The sequence below is a fragment of the Strix uralensis genome, chromosome 3 (genome assembly GCF_047716275.1).
Source record: "Strix uralensis isolate ZFMK-TIS-50842 chromosome 3, bStrUra1, whole genome shotgun sequence".
Classification (NCBI taxonomy): domain Eukaryota; kingdom Metazoa; phylum Chordata; class Aves; order Strigiformes; family Strigidae; genus Strix; species Strix uralensis.
Genome location: NC_133974.1, coordinates 94,237,227 through 94,253,511, shown reverse-complemented (window position 1 = coordinate 94,253,511; position 16,285 = coordinate 94,237,227). Strand labels below are relative to the sequence as shown.

The following is a 16,285-nucleotide window of genomic DNA, read 5'->3' as shown; positions in this document are numbered from 1 at the left end:
CTCATACAACTGGCCTTGGACCATCGATCCAGCCTGTCCAGATCCCTCTGTAGGGCCTTCCTTCCCTCAAGCAGATCAACACTCCTGTCCAACTTAGTGTCTTCTGCAAACTTACTGAGGGTGCACTCCATCCCCTTGTCCAGATCATTGAGAAAGATACTAAACAGAACTGGCCCCAGTACTGAGCCCTGGGGAACAGCACTTGTGACTGGCCACCAACTGGATTTAACTCCATTGACCACAACTCTTTGGGCCTGGCCATCCAGCCAGTTCTTTACCCAGCAAAGAAGCCATGAGCAGCCAGTTTCTCCAGAAGAATGCTGTGGGGAATGGTATCCAAGGCTTTACTAAAGTCTAGGTAGACAACATCCACAGCCTTTCCCTCATCCACTGAGTGGGTCACCTTGTCATAGAAGATCAGGTTAGTCAAGCAGGACCTGCCTTTCATAAACCCATGCTGACTGGGCCTGATCACCTGGTTGTTCTGTACACGCCATGTGATGGCACTCAAGATGGCCTGCCCCATAACCTTCACCAGCTCTGAGGTCAGACTGACAGGCCTGTAGGTCCTGGGATCCTCCTTCCAACCCTTCTTGTAGATGAGCATCACATTTGCTAACCTCCAGTCAACTGGGACATCCCTGGTTAGCCAGGACTGCTGATAAATGATTGAAAGTGGCTTGGTGAGCACTTCCACCAGCTACCTCAGTACCCTTGGGCGGATCCCATCCAGCCCCATAGACTTGTGTGTGTCTAAGTGATGTAGCAGGTCACTAACTATTTCCCCTTGGACTATGGGGGCTTCATTCTGCTAAGTTTCTCCTACCAGGGCAGCACAAGCAGCCTGGGGTGCCTGTAAGGCAGAGAAACGGACCTTCTGCAACTGGAAAGGCCTCTGTTTGGTAATGGCGATTCCCACCACAACACTTGGCAGCCCAAGAGGCTCTGAAGTGCTTCTCAAGTGCTTTACAAACCACACAAATGGGAAAGTACTTTTCCATGGCTGAAACGCAGCCGCCTCTGGTGGAAGAGAAAGCAAATATAGAGTAACATCCTAAAAGGTGTTCAGGAGGGCAGTAAAGTGAACCCTACCAATCTGCCACAGCAAGATGGGCGAGCAGCTGCCAGCAAATGTCCCTGCTTGCACTGGGGTTTTTTTTGGGTGTGACAGCCCATACTTCTGGAAAAACTGCTCGCAGGTCTTTCATGGTGAGGAAAGGGCAATACTTCAGCAACAGGACTTTTAAAAGGGATTGCACTGATGACTTCACCATAGGAGCCATGCAGGATTTCACAAAGACCCAGGGAAAACCCCACTTAAGGAAACTGCTGTCACTCTCTGCAACACCCTGAAGTCTCATGTATTGATCCAGCTTGGTCAGTGAGACCTCATATTATCACAACCAAAGGCAGAACATGCAGAAGGTTATTTGTTTTCTTATACAAAAGACTTAATCCAGCCCAAATGCCATCCAACCCAGCAATCTCCAAAGGTGCAACCTGAGAGAGGGGGACAAGAACCCCAGCCTGGTGCAGATGCCACAAAACTCAGTAAGAGGCTTTCAGCTTTGCTCTCCCGCCCCAGCTGCACGCAGCGTAGCTCCTGAGCTCACCTCTGCCGTTGCAGGGCCTAACACCAGCTGTAATGACACCATTCAGGGCAGTGAAGTTCATGCCTGCCCCAAGCCCTGCTCCATTCCTGAGTACACCAGACTGGAGGGCTCTTTCATCCAGTGATCTCAAAGAGCTTAATAGGCTCACACTGCCAGAAAGCAGAGGGGTCACTTTCACAAAAAGGAAAATTAAAGCAAGAACCAGAAGTCACAACACCACTGGCAGGTCTAAGGACAGATTTGGGCCTCTCCTTTCCTCTAAGAAATGTCCCCCTGCTCTCCCCGCAGAGCCCCTCAGCCCTGGCGTGGTCCCCTCGAGTCCTATGTGCTAATCTTTCCTCCCTACACCTTGCCAAAGCCTGGTCCACCCCATGCCAGTGGGACTTCTGCCACTGCGATTAGCAGGGCTGGATCTGGCCCAAATCTCCGACAGAGGTTTCTCTCCCAGAGGCAGGGAGCTTCCCTTCCTGCCCGCCCCGGCAGCCCGCCTGCCATGAGCAAAGTAGGCGGCACATCCAGAGGGACCGCCAGTGGCAAGGGGAATGGTGGCATGTCCTGCTGTGGATCCTGAGCATCAGTAGCACTGAGTTCTTTGGGGCCATCAGCTGAAAGCAAGAGCCGGTGACAGAGACACAGAGCCCAGGGAAGGCAGTGCTGGTCTGCTGGCAACAGGGAGAGGCTCTGCTTGGCACCTCCAGCACGGACACACGTGTGCCCCAGTCTTCCCAGTGAGACCCACCACTGCAGCAGCCTTGTGGTCACAGGGCAAGGAGGGAACCCTGTGTAAGAGAAAAGGGAGCGAGGAGAGGAAGGGGGGCCACCCAGCAGACAGAGCCGCCTGAGCTGTGCCCTCTCTGGTCAGGTCCATGCTTCAGTTACAAGAGTCTGCCCGGATCCCTCTGGCTTTGCTCAGCTGCAGCAACGGCTCTCCTGTGCTGGACTGCTGTGCCACTACCCAGGCAGCTGAAGGTCTCCTCTCCCACAGCTGCCTTCTGCGCTGCAGATCGTCCCCAGCAGCAGCAGCCCTGGCTGTGAGGCTCTAAGGGTACTGCTCGGCCAAAGGAGGAGCATGGGGAGGGTCTGAACCGGGGCCTCAGGGAGATGCAAAGCACACGCTAAGCCTGGGGTGTCTGTGTGGTGAGAGGGCTCGCACAGAAATAGTGCCTCGTTCAGGGGGCAATCTGCCAACGGACACAAGGAATAAAGCAAAGCATTGCGCTTGCTCATTTGCCAAGTTGGGGAAGGGGCACCAGGGAGACAGGTCTTTGGCCAGGACAGTCTCGGAAAAGCAAATTCCACTTCCCAGTTGCTCCACGGCCTCTCACATTCTGCACTGCCTGCATTATCCTGCTCAGGAGAAGGGCAATGCTGGCTGTTGCCCTGCAGAGATGCAGGCAAGCCCCGCTGCAGTTACCCACCCAGGGCAGGGCGGCAGGGAGCACGATGCAGCCCAGGCTTGGTTCCAGGAACTGTGTTAGCAGGGCTCTAGTCCACGCATTAGTCTCCTCCTAGGACTACGCAGTATTTAGACACTGCAGCGCTTTTACAGGGTCACGCTAACCCCTGCTGTAAACTGTTTACAACCCAGTTTTGTCCTAGGCTTTTGAGGTAAAACACTACACATTGGCTGCACTGGTGGGGTTTCTAAAAGCTGATCAAGTGCCAGTGACAGGGGATACCACAGCAGAGACGGAGGAGGAGCCATCTGCAGAGCCTAATCCCAGTAGGAACTGCAGCATCCCTGCTCGTCTCCCGGGCTCACAGGAGCAAACAACCAACTCCACAGCTTCCCTCCGCAGAAGCAGCTGAATAAGGTTGCCTCCTCAAGCTCTTGGAGAAGTCCAGCACAGCAAACACACAGATGAAAAAGCTGGGGAAAAGGGAAATCCCTTCCGTCCTAGAACAGTGTCACTGGGAGAGCAGGCTCTAATATAAATGCCATCGTCATCTGCCCGCTGCAGTCTGATGGAACGAAGCTAAAGGCTTGCCCTACTTCACTGCAAACAGGGTTTCCATCCACCACCGGGAGCCTCCCCCATCGCTCAGGCTTGAACGCTGGTGAATGGTAAGCAAATCTGCTACTGCAGGTGCACCTAACATCTCTGCAGTGCTAGAGGGCAGAACTGGTCCAGCCATGGCTTGGCCAACCCTTTGTGGGATCCCAGTCAAATCCCTTCTCTGTGCTTCAGTTCACCCTGCAGAACACATGGGACAACCTTACAAGGCGCCTGGGTGCTAACTGTAACACACATTGAAAAAGGCAAGGGGGTGGACCTCTGCTACAGCCTCCCCTCCCTCATACATAGCGTTAGCCTCTGACATCGCCCCTGAGGTGAAAGGAGATGGAGTCCCACACCTGCAGATGCTGCTCTGGGATGTACAGAATGGATGGGATGACTTACGAGTGGCCATGAAGCAAACAGAGATGCCCGCAATGCACAGGGCAGAGGCAGTAGAAGAGGGAGCCCCCGTCACTGCTTGCACTAAACTCGTTTGAGATCTGGGGAATCCTCTTCTCAAAAAAGCCTCGAGGGGACAAACCTACCCAGCACACCGCTGACCAAGTACATAGACCAAAATACCTTCATCACCCCAGCAACCTTGACGCTGCAACTTTGAACACTAAACATCTCCAGAAATCCTTCAAGCTCTTCAAGCTCCTCTCTGAAACAGCCTGTCCCTAGTCCCATCTACGGTCCCCCCGTTTAACAAGTGTTCCCATGTCCTAACCTCCTGCACCTCTCACCTGCCTCTCCCTGCAGAGACCTGCCTGAAATCTCTGATTCACCCCCAGAATGCTAAGCCCTCACTTTACAAGACACCCTGGGGTTTGCAGCGTTAGATATCCTAGAGACAGCTCTCTACAGGGCTGAAAAAACAATTCAAAAAAGCCTCAGAGCAGCAGCCTGAAGGCCCAGGTAGCTCCTAAGTGCCAGGCTGTGGCAGCAGCTTGCAGGGGACTCCAGTGGGACTCCTGAGCATGAGTTTGCATGGCTCTGCCCTGCCGATTCGCTTACATCATGCAACAAATAAATAAGCCCTGTTTCCTTTGACCTCAAATCCCTAGAACAAGGCAGGTGAGGAAGATCCAGTCATTTCTAGAGACTGCGTACTGTCCAAGGCCCTGGACAGCCACTGGCAACTCCTGGTCGGGATGGTCCCCTCAAACACCCACATCACACCCCACATGCCCACAGATTCAGGAACTACCTGCCTAGAAGAAAGAGCTGGCTCAGGCCCAGGCTGGCAGCATTGCCAACTGCAGAGGAAAGGGGAAGGCTGAGCATCTAGGAGCTAGGGAAGCCTGCCAGCAGTCAGCTCCTGCAACGATACCAAGGTCTCCATTTTACATAGCAACTTGGAGGAGGACTGGTTCCTTCCATTGGATCCCACCTTAGCAGCAGAACAAGGATACTTTTTTGCTTGTTCCCAGGCTGAAGAGTTTGTCCCTTCGCATTTCCTACCCTCCAAGGCAGAAATGCATTGCTGATTTAGATTCAGCTCACCACCATTAAGTGTAGATGTATGCATGTGATGCCACCAGGAAACAAGGGCTCAGCCAGCTCTGGCCAGTAGTGGCTCTTGCTACTTGCCTTGCTGGGACAAGCTGAGCAGCACCTGAAGCCCTGGCTGGCTCCTGGAACCGTGACCTGAGATATGTCGAGATGAGGCACCTTCAAACAGGACAGAGCACATTTCCCATTTTCCAGTCCCCAGACCTCTCTTCTGGCTCCCTGTCAGCCCTGGCCAACAGACCCTTACAGGTGGGATTCAGCCACACTCCTGGGACGTTCAGCAATGCTGGCACCAGCAGTTGGTCCTGATGGAAATGAGAACATCACACGGCCAGTACAACCTTACACAGGCACTATAGGGGAGCAGGAACACCCTCCCCTCCTGGTATTTCTGGGGACAAGAGGATTACCCTAGGTCAGCCCATGAAGCCAAGCTCCCCACTAAGATCTCTCCTCATTGCATCAGATGAGACACCAGCAAGCATGGCACTGTCAGGGGAGGCTGCAGCTTCCCTCTTCTCCACCAGCTGCTTCATGCAAGTCTGTGATAGCTTCTGGCCGCGGGAAGTGTACCCTTAGCCTAAACACTGCATGTCATGGACTGCAGCTCTTCTGCCTGCTCCCACAGGGTAAGATTATACTGACACCCGAGTTGGCAGCCACCATGAAGCAATCAAAGCCCAGACAATCTTGTCGTAATCCCTCCGAGCCAGGGGACACCGTAGGCGAGGGAAACTCACCCAGGCACTGCCCCTGCTACACTTCTTTCACCCAAACCGGCTCTCAGTCTGGCACCTCTCAAAAGCCACTGTGCTCTCTTGAACGTAGCACCAGCACTGCCAGGGCACTGGGGGCAAGAGGCCACGTCCCAGCCTGATACAAGCATGTCCTCATGCTAAAAGGGCGCCTCACTGTTCAGCTGCCCTGGCCAGGATCTGTTTGAAGAGTTGTTGAATGGAAGCAGGAAGAGAGGAACAGCCGCAGAGCAGAGTATACAGTATTTGTACAGCTTCCCAGTCTTTGAACTTCACCATTCCTTTCCCACAATTATTTATATCTAAATATAAGCCTGCATATATAGAATAACCGTCCATGGGCATGCATGTCCTTCCTAAACCAAGGAGGCAGAGAATACCAGGATTATGCAGCACTTGCTAACCGCAGCTCCTCAACAGCAGAGGACGAGTGATGTGCCAGCTTCTGAGCACCCCCCCAAGCTGCCCTTTGAGCTGCGGTCTCACCGGTGAGGACAACCCACCACACCAGGATAACACTGCCCTCCCTATGCTGCCTAGCTGCCCTCCATGGGCCGCCGGCCCCACAGCGTAAGGCGGGTCTTGCTAGTCAGTGTGGTTGCTTCCTCTCCTCTTGGGAAGCCCAAGCTGCAAGCAGATCTGTGGGGGCAGACAAAGGGGCTCCTGCCCCCCCGTGCTGCTCCCTATGCACCAGAGCACCCTGCTCCTGATGTTTTTTGGCATCTGCTGACCTGGACTCCAGAAAAGTCATCAGCTGAGGTGGACTGCAGCATACCTGGAGGCAAGGCAAGGCTGCGCTGGTACCTGGCCTGCCCTAGTCGGCACCTTCTGCTCTCCCCAGCCAACCTCCAGCGGGGAGCAGCCACCAGCGACAACCCCAAGCTTCCTCTCCCCTGCTGCCCACCGCGTCTTCCCTCGCAGGGGCCCAGGCAGCTGTGCGACCTCCTGGCACTCCCCCCGCCCCAGAGCCAGGAAGCGGGGCGGAGGGGGGGTTCCCCACATCCATTTCTCCCTGGCGTAACAATCTCTTCCCACTGCAGGAAGCCCCAGCGGCGCCCCGAGCTTCTCTTTTGTGATGTTCTCCCTTCCTCCGACACCCCAGCCGTCCCCGGCGCCGGCCCCCCCGCGGCTGCGCCCCTTCCAGCCCCGGCGGCGAGCCCGAGGCGAGGCGAGCGATGGAGAAGCGGGGCCGGGCGGCGGGCGGGCAGCCTGCCGGCGGCGGGGACCGACGGGCGGGTTTCCTCGCCCCCCTCTCCTCCCCCGCCGGCCCGCACCGCAGCGCCGGGGCCGGGGGAGCGGAGCGGGGCTCCCGGCGCGGGGGTCCGTACCTGTGCGGGCAAAGCCCGTCCCGGCCGGCGGCGGGGCTGCCAGCGAGCGCGCCATGCAAAGCGGGCGGGGAGGGAGGGGGGGGGCGGGGAGGGTCGTTGGGGGCAGCCCCGGGCGGGGGGGCGGCCGCTCTCCTCACCTCCTCTCGGGCCCCCTCCGCCTCCTCCTCCGGAGGCACCGGCGTGCTGCTGCCTCCCTCGCTGGCGGCGGCCGCCGAGGCCGGGGGGGACATGGCGGCGGCGGGGGCGCCCCGCTGGCAGTGCCTGCGGGCCGGGCAGCCGCATTATCCCGCCCGCCGCCGGGCGCTGCCTCGCCGGTGGCCGGGCGGGCGGCGGGGCGGCATGGCCCCCCCCCCGCCCCCAGCCGCGGCACGGCGGGAGCGGCAGCGCTGGCCGCCCGCCGGCCCCCGGCCCCCGGCCCCGCCGCAGCGCAGCGCCGCTTCCGCGCCCGGCGCGGCGGAGGGCGGGCAGAGCCGCGGTGGGAGGGCCGCGGCGGAGGCGGGGGGGACGGGATGGGATGGGATGGGATGGGATGGGATGGGATGGGATGGGATGGGATGGGATGGGATGGGATGGGATGGGGATGGGGATGGGATGGATGGGGGCGCGCCGGGATCCGCGCTCGCCCGAGCGGGGCGGCGGGTGACCTTGAGGCGCCGTCGGCAGGCAGGCAGGCAGGCAGGGAGCCCGCCCCTCGGGAGCCCCACCGGGAGCCGAGCTGCCGTCCGGGCGCTGCCGGGGAGGGCTCCCACTCCCAGCCCCGCCGGGGGGGCGTCAGGGCGGCCGGGCGGGCTTCAGCCCCGGCTGGGCTGCTGATAGCGAGGGTGAGGGATCCCGTGGGTTTTCCTCCCCTAGGGATGAAGTGGGAGAGCTCGGAGGACCACGAGCGCTTTGCGTGAGCTCCGGCTGGGTTTTTTTTCTAATCTGTGGGCAGCCCCAGCTGGTCTGGGGGCAGGGGGGATAGGGTTGACCATCAGCGCTAATGCCGGCACTTGGGAAAACCTTAGGTCAGGCGGTGTCTTTGCTGCTATGATCTCCACTGGGCCCAAGGATGCGCAACTAGCTATCACAGAGCTGACTGCAGCGTATTTCACCCATAGACCGAACCTGCTTGGTTGCAGGGACGGGTGGGAAAGTCTCTTCAGACCCTCCATCTAAACTCACAGTGACATCCTCAGGGGACACACACACAGAGCTCAGGGAGGGTCCACACTCATCTAGGTCTAGATATTGCAGGTAGAGCCCAACTTCCTTGAGAGTCTTGAGAAATCAGGTGTCTCTGCAGGTACTTCCTCAGATCCAAACTGGGGAAAAGCATAAGCTGCAGAATTTGCTGGAAATTGCTTGACTTTTTCTGAGCTCTGAGGCTCAGCCTTGGCGTTGGGATGAGTGGCTTGCTCTTGCCCACTCTGTTGCCTGGCACAGGGAAGGAACGGTCCATAGGCCTGATGTCTCACCCAAGGAGAGGCCTCCAAGGGGAATTGTCAGCCACTGTTTCTTACGGGAGTAGGTGTGGCAGCCGGGGGTGCTGCTGAAAGAGCTCATCTTCAAAAGAGGCTGGGGATGCGTTTCCTCTCGCTTTTCCCCTGTTTCCATGGGAACAGCAGCAAGCAGGAGCAGCCTGCTCTGAATTTCACTGCCTACCGCTCAGGCACCCCCTGCCCAATCCTCTAGGCAGACTTTGCCTCTCAAGGGTTTCAGACCCACGCTCATGTGATGGATCCCATGCCTCCAAGGAGAGCTCAGCAGTGTGTGCGTACCATGGCAGAGCAAGGCAAAGAGGCACAAGCCCAGAACTGCCAGAGTTCCTGTAGCAGCACCGTATGCTATCGCATGCGCTCTAACAGACAGTTGCAAATAATTTGCATATGTATATGCATTTCTGCTTTTTATAGTGCTAGGGACTCCTGGAGGAAGTGACCTCAACTAGACCAAAAGGCGCCTGTGGGATGATCACTCTCCAGAACAGCTCGGGTTTTCTCCCAAAGATGGTAATGTTATCCAAAAAGAGCAAAGCAAAAGGGTGGAGGGGGAAAAAAGGCCATATGAGTTTATGTCTTTGGTGGCTTTTTCTCCAGGGAATTTTTCCATTCACTTTTGAATTCATATTAACTTTGGACTTGTAGATGCTGCCTGCATTCTGTGGCAAGGAGTTCCACAGCACACCCTCAGACTCCAGGAGCAGCTTCCTTTGGGGTCCCCATTTTGGGCAGGTTATCCCCCAGGACTACCCCTTGGGAAGCGGGCTGCTGCCACCCCTGTGGAGCCACCCACACAGAACCCTACAATTTATTCTCCACCAGTGGATTCAGTAGCTACTGGTGAGCCAAAAGTAGGGGGGTTTGTATCTTTGATCTGGTCCTGGCAGCGTGTTTTCTGTGTCTTGGAGACAATACTGCCAAGCATATCACCAGCTATGCTATTTTTGTCACAAAGAAGTCCTGTGTCCTGCTCTGTCTGAACTGAAGTTGTACAAGTTCTCAGCCATTTTCTGTGGGAAACAGGCACAGCAGGTTTCAACCCTCAGATAGGAACCCGAGGGCATGGCTGATAACGCATTACGAAGAGCACAGGACCCCCCCCTCTGCGAGATTGGGAGAAATAAGGCTCTACGATGCATACGTCATTGGGAAACTGAAGCGAGAAAGCCAACGTCCAAGATTGTGTTCTGTGTCACCATCACAGGGACAACCCAAGAGTCCTAATTATAACACACTGCCCTAAACACTCAACCCCTCTTTCTCTTGAAAGCAAAAGACAAAAACATCTTTTGCTTTAATATGTGAGAATCCCCCCCTCCTCCCCCCAGTTATTTCTGTAGGTTTTGGGATGCTCTACTGTTAGATCATGTTGGAGAGCGGGGACATTTCTGGTACAGGGGCACTTCTGATGGGAAAAAATGGTTGGAAGAAGCAGGCAGGCTTCTAAAAAGACATGGCAACTGAAGTAGAGGTGGTGCCCTTACTGGGATATCAATAGGTTTGTTCTCCAGATACCCTCTATCCACCACCCTGCAGAGACATTCATTTCTGTTCCAAGCAGATGTAAAGCACTAGGTCATATTAGCGGTATTCTCCATTCATGTTCCATAATATGTCAAGCCAGAAAAGACCTCACACTTCTGCTTCTGGTAGTTACAGAAAATTGCCTTTTAGCTCATGGTTAAGTATGTTTTTAGTTGTTAACCATGCAGTAAATTTGCTTTTCATTTCTGTAAAAATTCTGACATTTCTGGAAAAATTCAGACATTTTAAGCCGAGTGACCAGAGATAGCTGTGCTTGGGCTGGTATTCATAGCCTAAATATAAAACTGGATTTTGCAGCAAATTTCTGTATATATAACATCGGGTTTAGCTTTATTTTGTCCAATAGGCCAAGTGTGATCAAATCTTAGCCTTTTGTTTTGAAGCAATCAATGATTCCTAGAGGTCTGCTGCTTTTTCTCTCTTAAGAAGATGTGTAGCAGAGAATCCCCTCATGTTGGATTTTTTAAGCTCAGAAACTAATGCCTATTACATTTAGAAATTTCAAGGATATTTTATGCTGGCTGCCTGAGTCTTCCAGAATGTGTCACTCCAATTAAATTACTCCTTAATAATGCAACAAGGGAAGTGTGGGTGAAGGAACGTGCCTCTTGCTCCAGTTAAACAACATCCCTTTGCCATTGCTGGTCGTCGGTGTTGACTGCGTGGGTGCCATTTACCTCTGCACTCATTGTCCTCAAGGAAATCTGTGCTATTAGTTACATTTTCTTTGGCTACACTCAGACTTCATGTCTGCTGGGAGGAGACCTAGGTGTGCCCATTTTTATTGTGGGAAGGAAACCCATAGGGGTCACTAATTTCTGACTGGGGAACTAGTTTCTCTTCAGCATCACAAGACATGGGTCCGCATCTCCACGGGCAAGATGCCAGCAACCCTCAAATGCACAAAGTCTTAAACCTTGTGAAGTTGATGGGTTTGTAGCTCCTGCTCTGGGGTGTATTTCACAGATGGGAATTGCTGTCATTGGAAACTCTTTGATCCCTGCTCTGATCCTTCCCTTTCCAACAGGCTGCCTGTGTGCAGTGTGCTTAGTTTCCATCCAGCCCCATGAGAGTCTATGTCTTCATCACCACAATTATTTGTGAGGCTCTGCAGAGGTTTCTGGCTCGGGTTAAATCGCTTTCCTCTCTGCAGCAGCCCAGCAGGATACCCAGGGCCCTCCCTCACATCCCCTCTAGACATAAAAAGTGGATTCAGAGCTGCCCAGATGCTGTTTGACAGTCCTCAGGACATCTCGTCGGAGATAACTCCAGAGCATCAGCAGCAATCACCCCAAGTGCCTGGAAACCAACCCAAATCCTCCCCTGGCAAATGTTTTGTTCTGCCTGAGTTCTTTGGCCCATCACCCCCAGAAAAGAATAAGCCACAGAAACTAATGGCTCAGAGAATTTAGCCTGTCCCTAGATACAGTCCTGGGAGTCACCTCCCTAAAAGCAGAAAATAGGTTTCTCTTGCAATTTGCCTTCCTTGCACTGAGTGGTTGGGGCTGACACATCCTGGTCTGGAGTATCATCCCTTCTCCACCCAACTCTCCCCACAGACCTGGACAGGTGGGGGAGATGAGGCTGTTCTGGGGAAGGGGCTAAGAGCCCACCGCATGACTGTCAGCATTACTTAGGGGCCATCACACGGGCTGGGGCTGGCGGCAAGGCCAATGTCCTGGGGAATGGCTGTGATCCCACCTTGGGGAATGGCTGCAATCCCACCTTCGGTGTGCCAGGAGCACCTGTTACCTGGGCAACATGGACTTGTCCATCACTTATTCATGGTGCCAGGGCTCCTCCATCCCAGGGTATGGCCACCTGCCCTCTGCATGCCCTGTGCTCCTGCTCAGCACCTGAATATTTCAAACAGCTTGCTCACCCCCACCTCCCCTCCCCACTGCCCTGAACCAGCCATCCTACTCACCCCTCTCTCCTAACCCCTGCCTAGGCTACTCAGTTGCTTACAGTGGCACGGCTGCACCAGGCCTGTTCCCAAATCACTCTGATGCAAGCATGGAGACACATGAGCTCTAATTCAGTCTGACAGCTGGGAGGTTTAACTCTCCTGGGAGCAGAGCCGAGCTTGCATGAGTAATACCTCTGGCAGCACTGCGCAGCTTGCTAGGGACCAGCAGAGAAGCCACTCAGAGAACTCTTAGGAGGCAAGGACTGGGCTAGAGGGCGGATGCAGGGCTACAGTGAGGGGCTGGGGCAAAGCAGGAAGCAACTCAAGCAGAAGCACCTCAGAAATGGAAGTTAACCCATCCTCCTAACGGCCATCGGGTCCAGTGTGGTGATGCTGAAGCCCGAGATGCAGGGTTGGCAGCATCCGTTCTGCGCTCCCTGGCAAGGTGAGCTGAGGGATGGTTGGGTGAGTTGAGGTTTTTGTTCTGTTTTGGATAGTCCCTGCCAGATAAACTGTGCTTAGAGAGTCATGAATAAATGATAGTCCAGCGATGGAGCACTGTCTTCCACAGCTATTTAGCAGGGAGGGGCACTCTTTGTTAAAGCGGTGTGGCCAGAGAAAGGTTATGAGAGCCACCGTCTGGAAGTGAGTCTATCTCTCTACTAGCTACAAAGGGAGCCCCAGGTGACGAGATTTCTCACCTAGGGCACAGTTTCACCATCTATTTAAGCATGGTTTTATTATCAGTTCTCCAAGACCATCTGCCGTCCCCTTCCCATTCATAACCACATCTGCCATCTCCTTTGGGAGAGCTCTGAGCACACGCAGCTGCACACGCACACACAGAGACATAAATAAATACATACCGAGGCCTTATCAGCCATGCATTTGCCCAGATGCAAGCAGAGTGCATTGCCACTGCAGTCATGGAGATGACAGAAGTTACACAAGAAGGATCTAATTCAAAATGAAATTTTGTTAAAATATCTGGGGGTTTTGTTCATTCACTTTGTAAGCTCGAGGATTTTTAGTGCGTCTTTATACTGATCACATTCTGCTCATGGAAGTGAATGCTGTAGCCGAGAGCAGGGTGTGTGAGCTGTGATCCCCATTCAAAGAATTAATTAATCCACCTTGCCCAACTTCCTACACATCATACACACATATACACACAGTGAACAACAGAAGGAGCTAAAAACTGTCCTGTCCACCACAGGACTCTGGGCAACAGTGGGAATCGTGTGTCCTTCTCAGGAAGGGCATTAGCTGGGCAACTTGCTGACCACCTAACACATGTAGACAAAACCTGAGCTGCTCCAGGTTGTATCACCGTATTGGCACGATGGGTCCTGTAATGTTATGTGAGCGCACAGCAGAAGGACAAGAGGCATCCAACACAGACTGCAAGGAGGAAAGCTCCGAGTGGAAATAATCCCTTACTGCAAAAGCAAGCAGGTGTCCACAGCAGCATCCTTGGAGAGATTCAAAGTGATCCTGTGATTTCAGCCAAACTTACCACAGGAGAACAAACCAGCATTTTCTAGGCTGATTTCCCCCCCCCCAGAAATGGATGCCTGAGGCGGATCTGCTCTGCTCTCACCTCTTAGAAAGCTCAGCCTTGCTTCTGGTCATTGAATCTTTAAAAGGCATGTTCCTGCTTCACTCTGTTAGGCCAGAAAGTGAAGTGACCCAGTTTGGTGCACCATGGAGCTGATTTGCTGTCAGATATATGGAACAGCAGTCAGAGGAGAGAGCCTGTCATCTATCCTGCAGCTTTCCTCACTCTCCCAGGGCCTCTGCTCCCAGACAAGAGCCCAGCACCTGTGGCTTCTGGGCTGAGCTCCCCGAGCTGGAGCTGGAGCCCCAGGCAGAGGTCTGGGTTGCTGTTCAGGGCACCCAGAGTCATCTCTGGTGTGGAAAATGAAGTGGGAGCTTCCTCGGATGGGGTTCTAAGCACCTTTCTGATGGGCTCAGCACTTCTGATGCTAGAGACAGGGGAAGAGGGCAGCATCCCCAGAGAACAGGGCAGCCCAGTGCTTGCGTGGGACCAGAGCTGTGCAGTTGACGGTCTGTGTGGGGGGAATGTAGCACCAGTCATGTGAATTACTGTGGCAATAACTGCTTATAACAATTTCAGGTAACCTATGTTCCTTAAACATGGCAGAGGACCACAGCTGGGATTGGAAGTACCACTATTTTTCCTTGGACCAGACACAGACTGGGTATAAACTCCCTTTCTCCATCTCTCTCAGCTGCATCTCACTTATCTCATCCAGTTAACAGCTTGAGGAGCAGTGAAGAAGATGCTGGTGCCAGGCCAGGCTGCAACTGACGTGGGCAGAGCTTGGGTGCAGAGACCTGGGTTTCACTTAGGAAATTGGAGGGCTGTACGTGGGGACAGGGCATTATCGGGGACAGGACATTATCAGGGACAGTACCGGGGGTCACAGGTCGCCTGGGGAGTCCTTCCCATGTCCAGGCTCTGCCCTGATGCTCCTGGCAGTGCAGTGTGGTGGGAGCGCCTTTCTGAGCCGAGTTTCTTTCCGGAGAGGTTATTTTGAGTAGCGCTGGGTGCCTTCGAGCAGCATGTGTTGACACTGACCTCTAGTGGGAATAGGTCCCTTCCTCTTTAGTTTTTCCCAGCAGTTTTAACCATTTTAAGTGGCACATCTTAAGGGTGACTGGAGAGAGTCCAGAATTAGAGTTTTGGTTTTAAAATCCTCAAAAGCAAATCAGAACATCAAGATTGGCTTCATATGTTTAAATGTTTTTACTCCCTCTACCACTACCTGCCAATACATTATATATATACATGTGCATATGTATATGTATACATATATGTATATCTCTCTGTATTTAGAGCCCTGGAAAATAATGAAAGTCCAAAGCCCGCATGGCCGTGCAGAAAAGCTCTCTGTTGGGAAGACAGCATGAAAGGGAGCCCAAGCCTTGCTGAATGAGTGATAGAAGGCAAGTAACAGAGCAGAGTGGCCAAGCTCATCTTTCAGACTTTCCAGTCAAATTGTCCGAAGGGTTAATAGAGGCACACCCAGCCAGAAGAGAGATGGCAAGGAGGTGGTGCCTGAGCTGAGTGTTAGTGGGTGTAGTTGGAAGGTCAGAGCAGGAGAGTGGCTGGACCTGGATGCCTGGGTGCTACAGCTGATTTTAATGGGGAGTGCCTGGTCTCCACAGCTCAGCTGCACCAGACCACTGCAACATAGCCCTGGGAGAGTACTAGCCAGCTCAAGAAAGTTCAGGGCTCACCTTAGAGAAGCTGCAAGATTGCTAGCTCCGGCTAAGCTCACGTCAGCAGCAGAGGAAGGCCACCTCCAGGGGCTCTTTGGTGGTCGGAGGTGTAGACATCTTGCAGTGGACTGGACTGTAGAATCCCAAGTGGTGGACTTCGAGTTGCCTCCCTGCAGAGCTGGTCCAGGTTTTATTAGCTCAAGCTCTGTGCTTTGGCTGAACTGCTCCTGGACCTGCGCTAGCCCTGGTAGCAGGCTCCACACCCATGCCCCAACTGGAACAGGACATTGCAAGATAATCAAGGGGTGACTGCCACTTGCTGCATAACCAAGCAGCTACTAGTTCACTGAAAAGTGAAATCTTTGTGCATCACCGCACAAGTTTGTGCTGATTTGACCAAAGTGGGTTTCTCCCAATACCTGATTTTATCCATGCAAAAGTGTACAAGGAACTACTCCATGATGAAGCTGCATCTCTAGTAACATCTAATATGTTACTAGAGAAAATGGCAAAGGCATTTTGGAAGGTATTTGATGGGTAACCTAGTAGCAGTTGGGTACACAAAGCTTGAAAAGTAGAAATTCTGGGTGTGGGTTAGGAACATCAGCTGCAGATGCACATGGAGCTGGGATGCAGCCACTGCCAGTGTGTGAGAGGGAGTGACATGAATATATGGCCCAGATCCCTGCCCTGCGTTGGACAGGGCTGATAAGGTGTGGGAGAAGCTCCTTGCCGTCATCAACTGCAGTCACGCAGCCAGGCAATGCCAGGGACACAACTGGGGATACTGATACGGATCCTGAGCGTGGGAGGAAAACTTGTGACTGGAAGTTATTGATGCTGACAGAGACTTCCCTTGCCTGCCTCCTGCTGCCCTCACACCCCAAAACTTTTCT

General features: G+C 53.9%; 1 protein-coding gene across 6 annotated transcripts in view; it reads right to left on the bottom strand.

Annotated features, from left to right (window-relative positions):
* The window catches only part of TMEM151B (transmembrane protein 151B), a 30,527-nt gene extending 14,326 nt beyond the window's left edge, over positions 1-16,201 (bottom strand). For 4 of the 6 annotated variants that reach the window (XR_012628241.1, XR_012628242.1, XR_012628243.1 and 1 more), the window contains exon 1: positions 7,349-7,542. Coding sequence is in view for 2 of the 6 variants with exons in the window: in XM_074863460.1 (XP_074719561.1) it covers positions 7,349-7,441 (93 nt within the window). In the remaining 4 variants the exon portion in view is untranslated. Of the gene's footprint in view, positions 1-7,348; positions 7,543-13,009; positions 13,101-15,407 lie in introns of those variants that run through there. The other 2 variants (XM_074863461.1, XM_074863462.1) reach the window with 2 other exon arrangements.
* Positions 16,202-16,285: the final 84 nt, after the last annotated feature.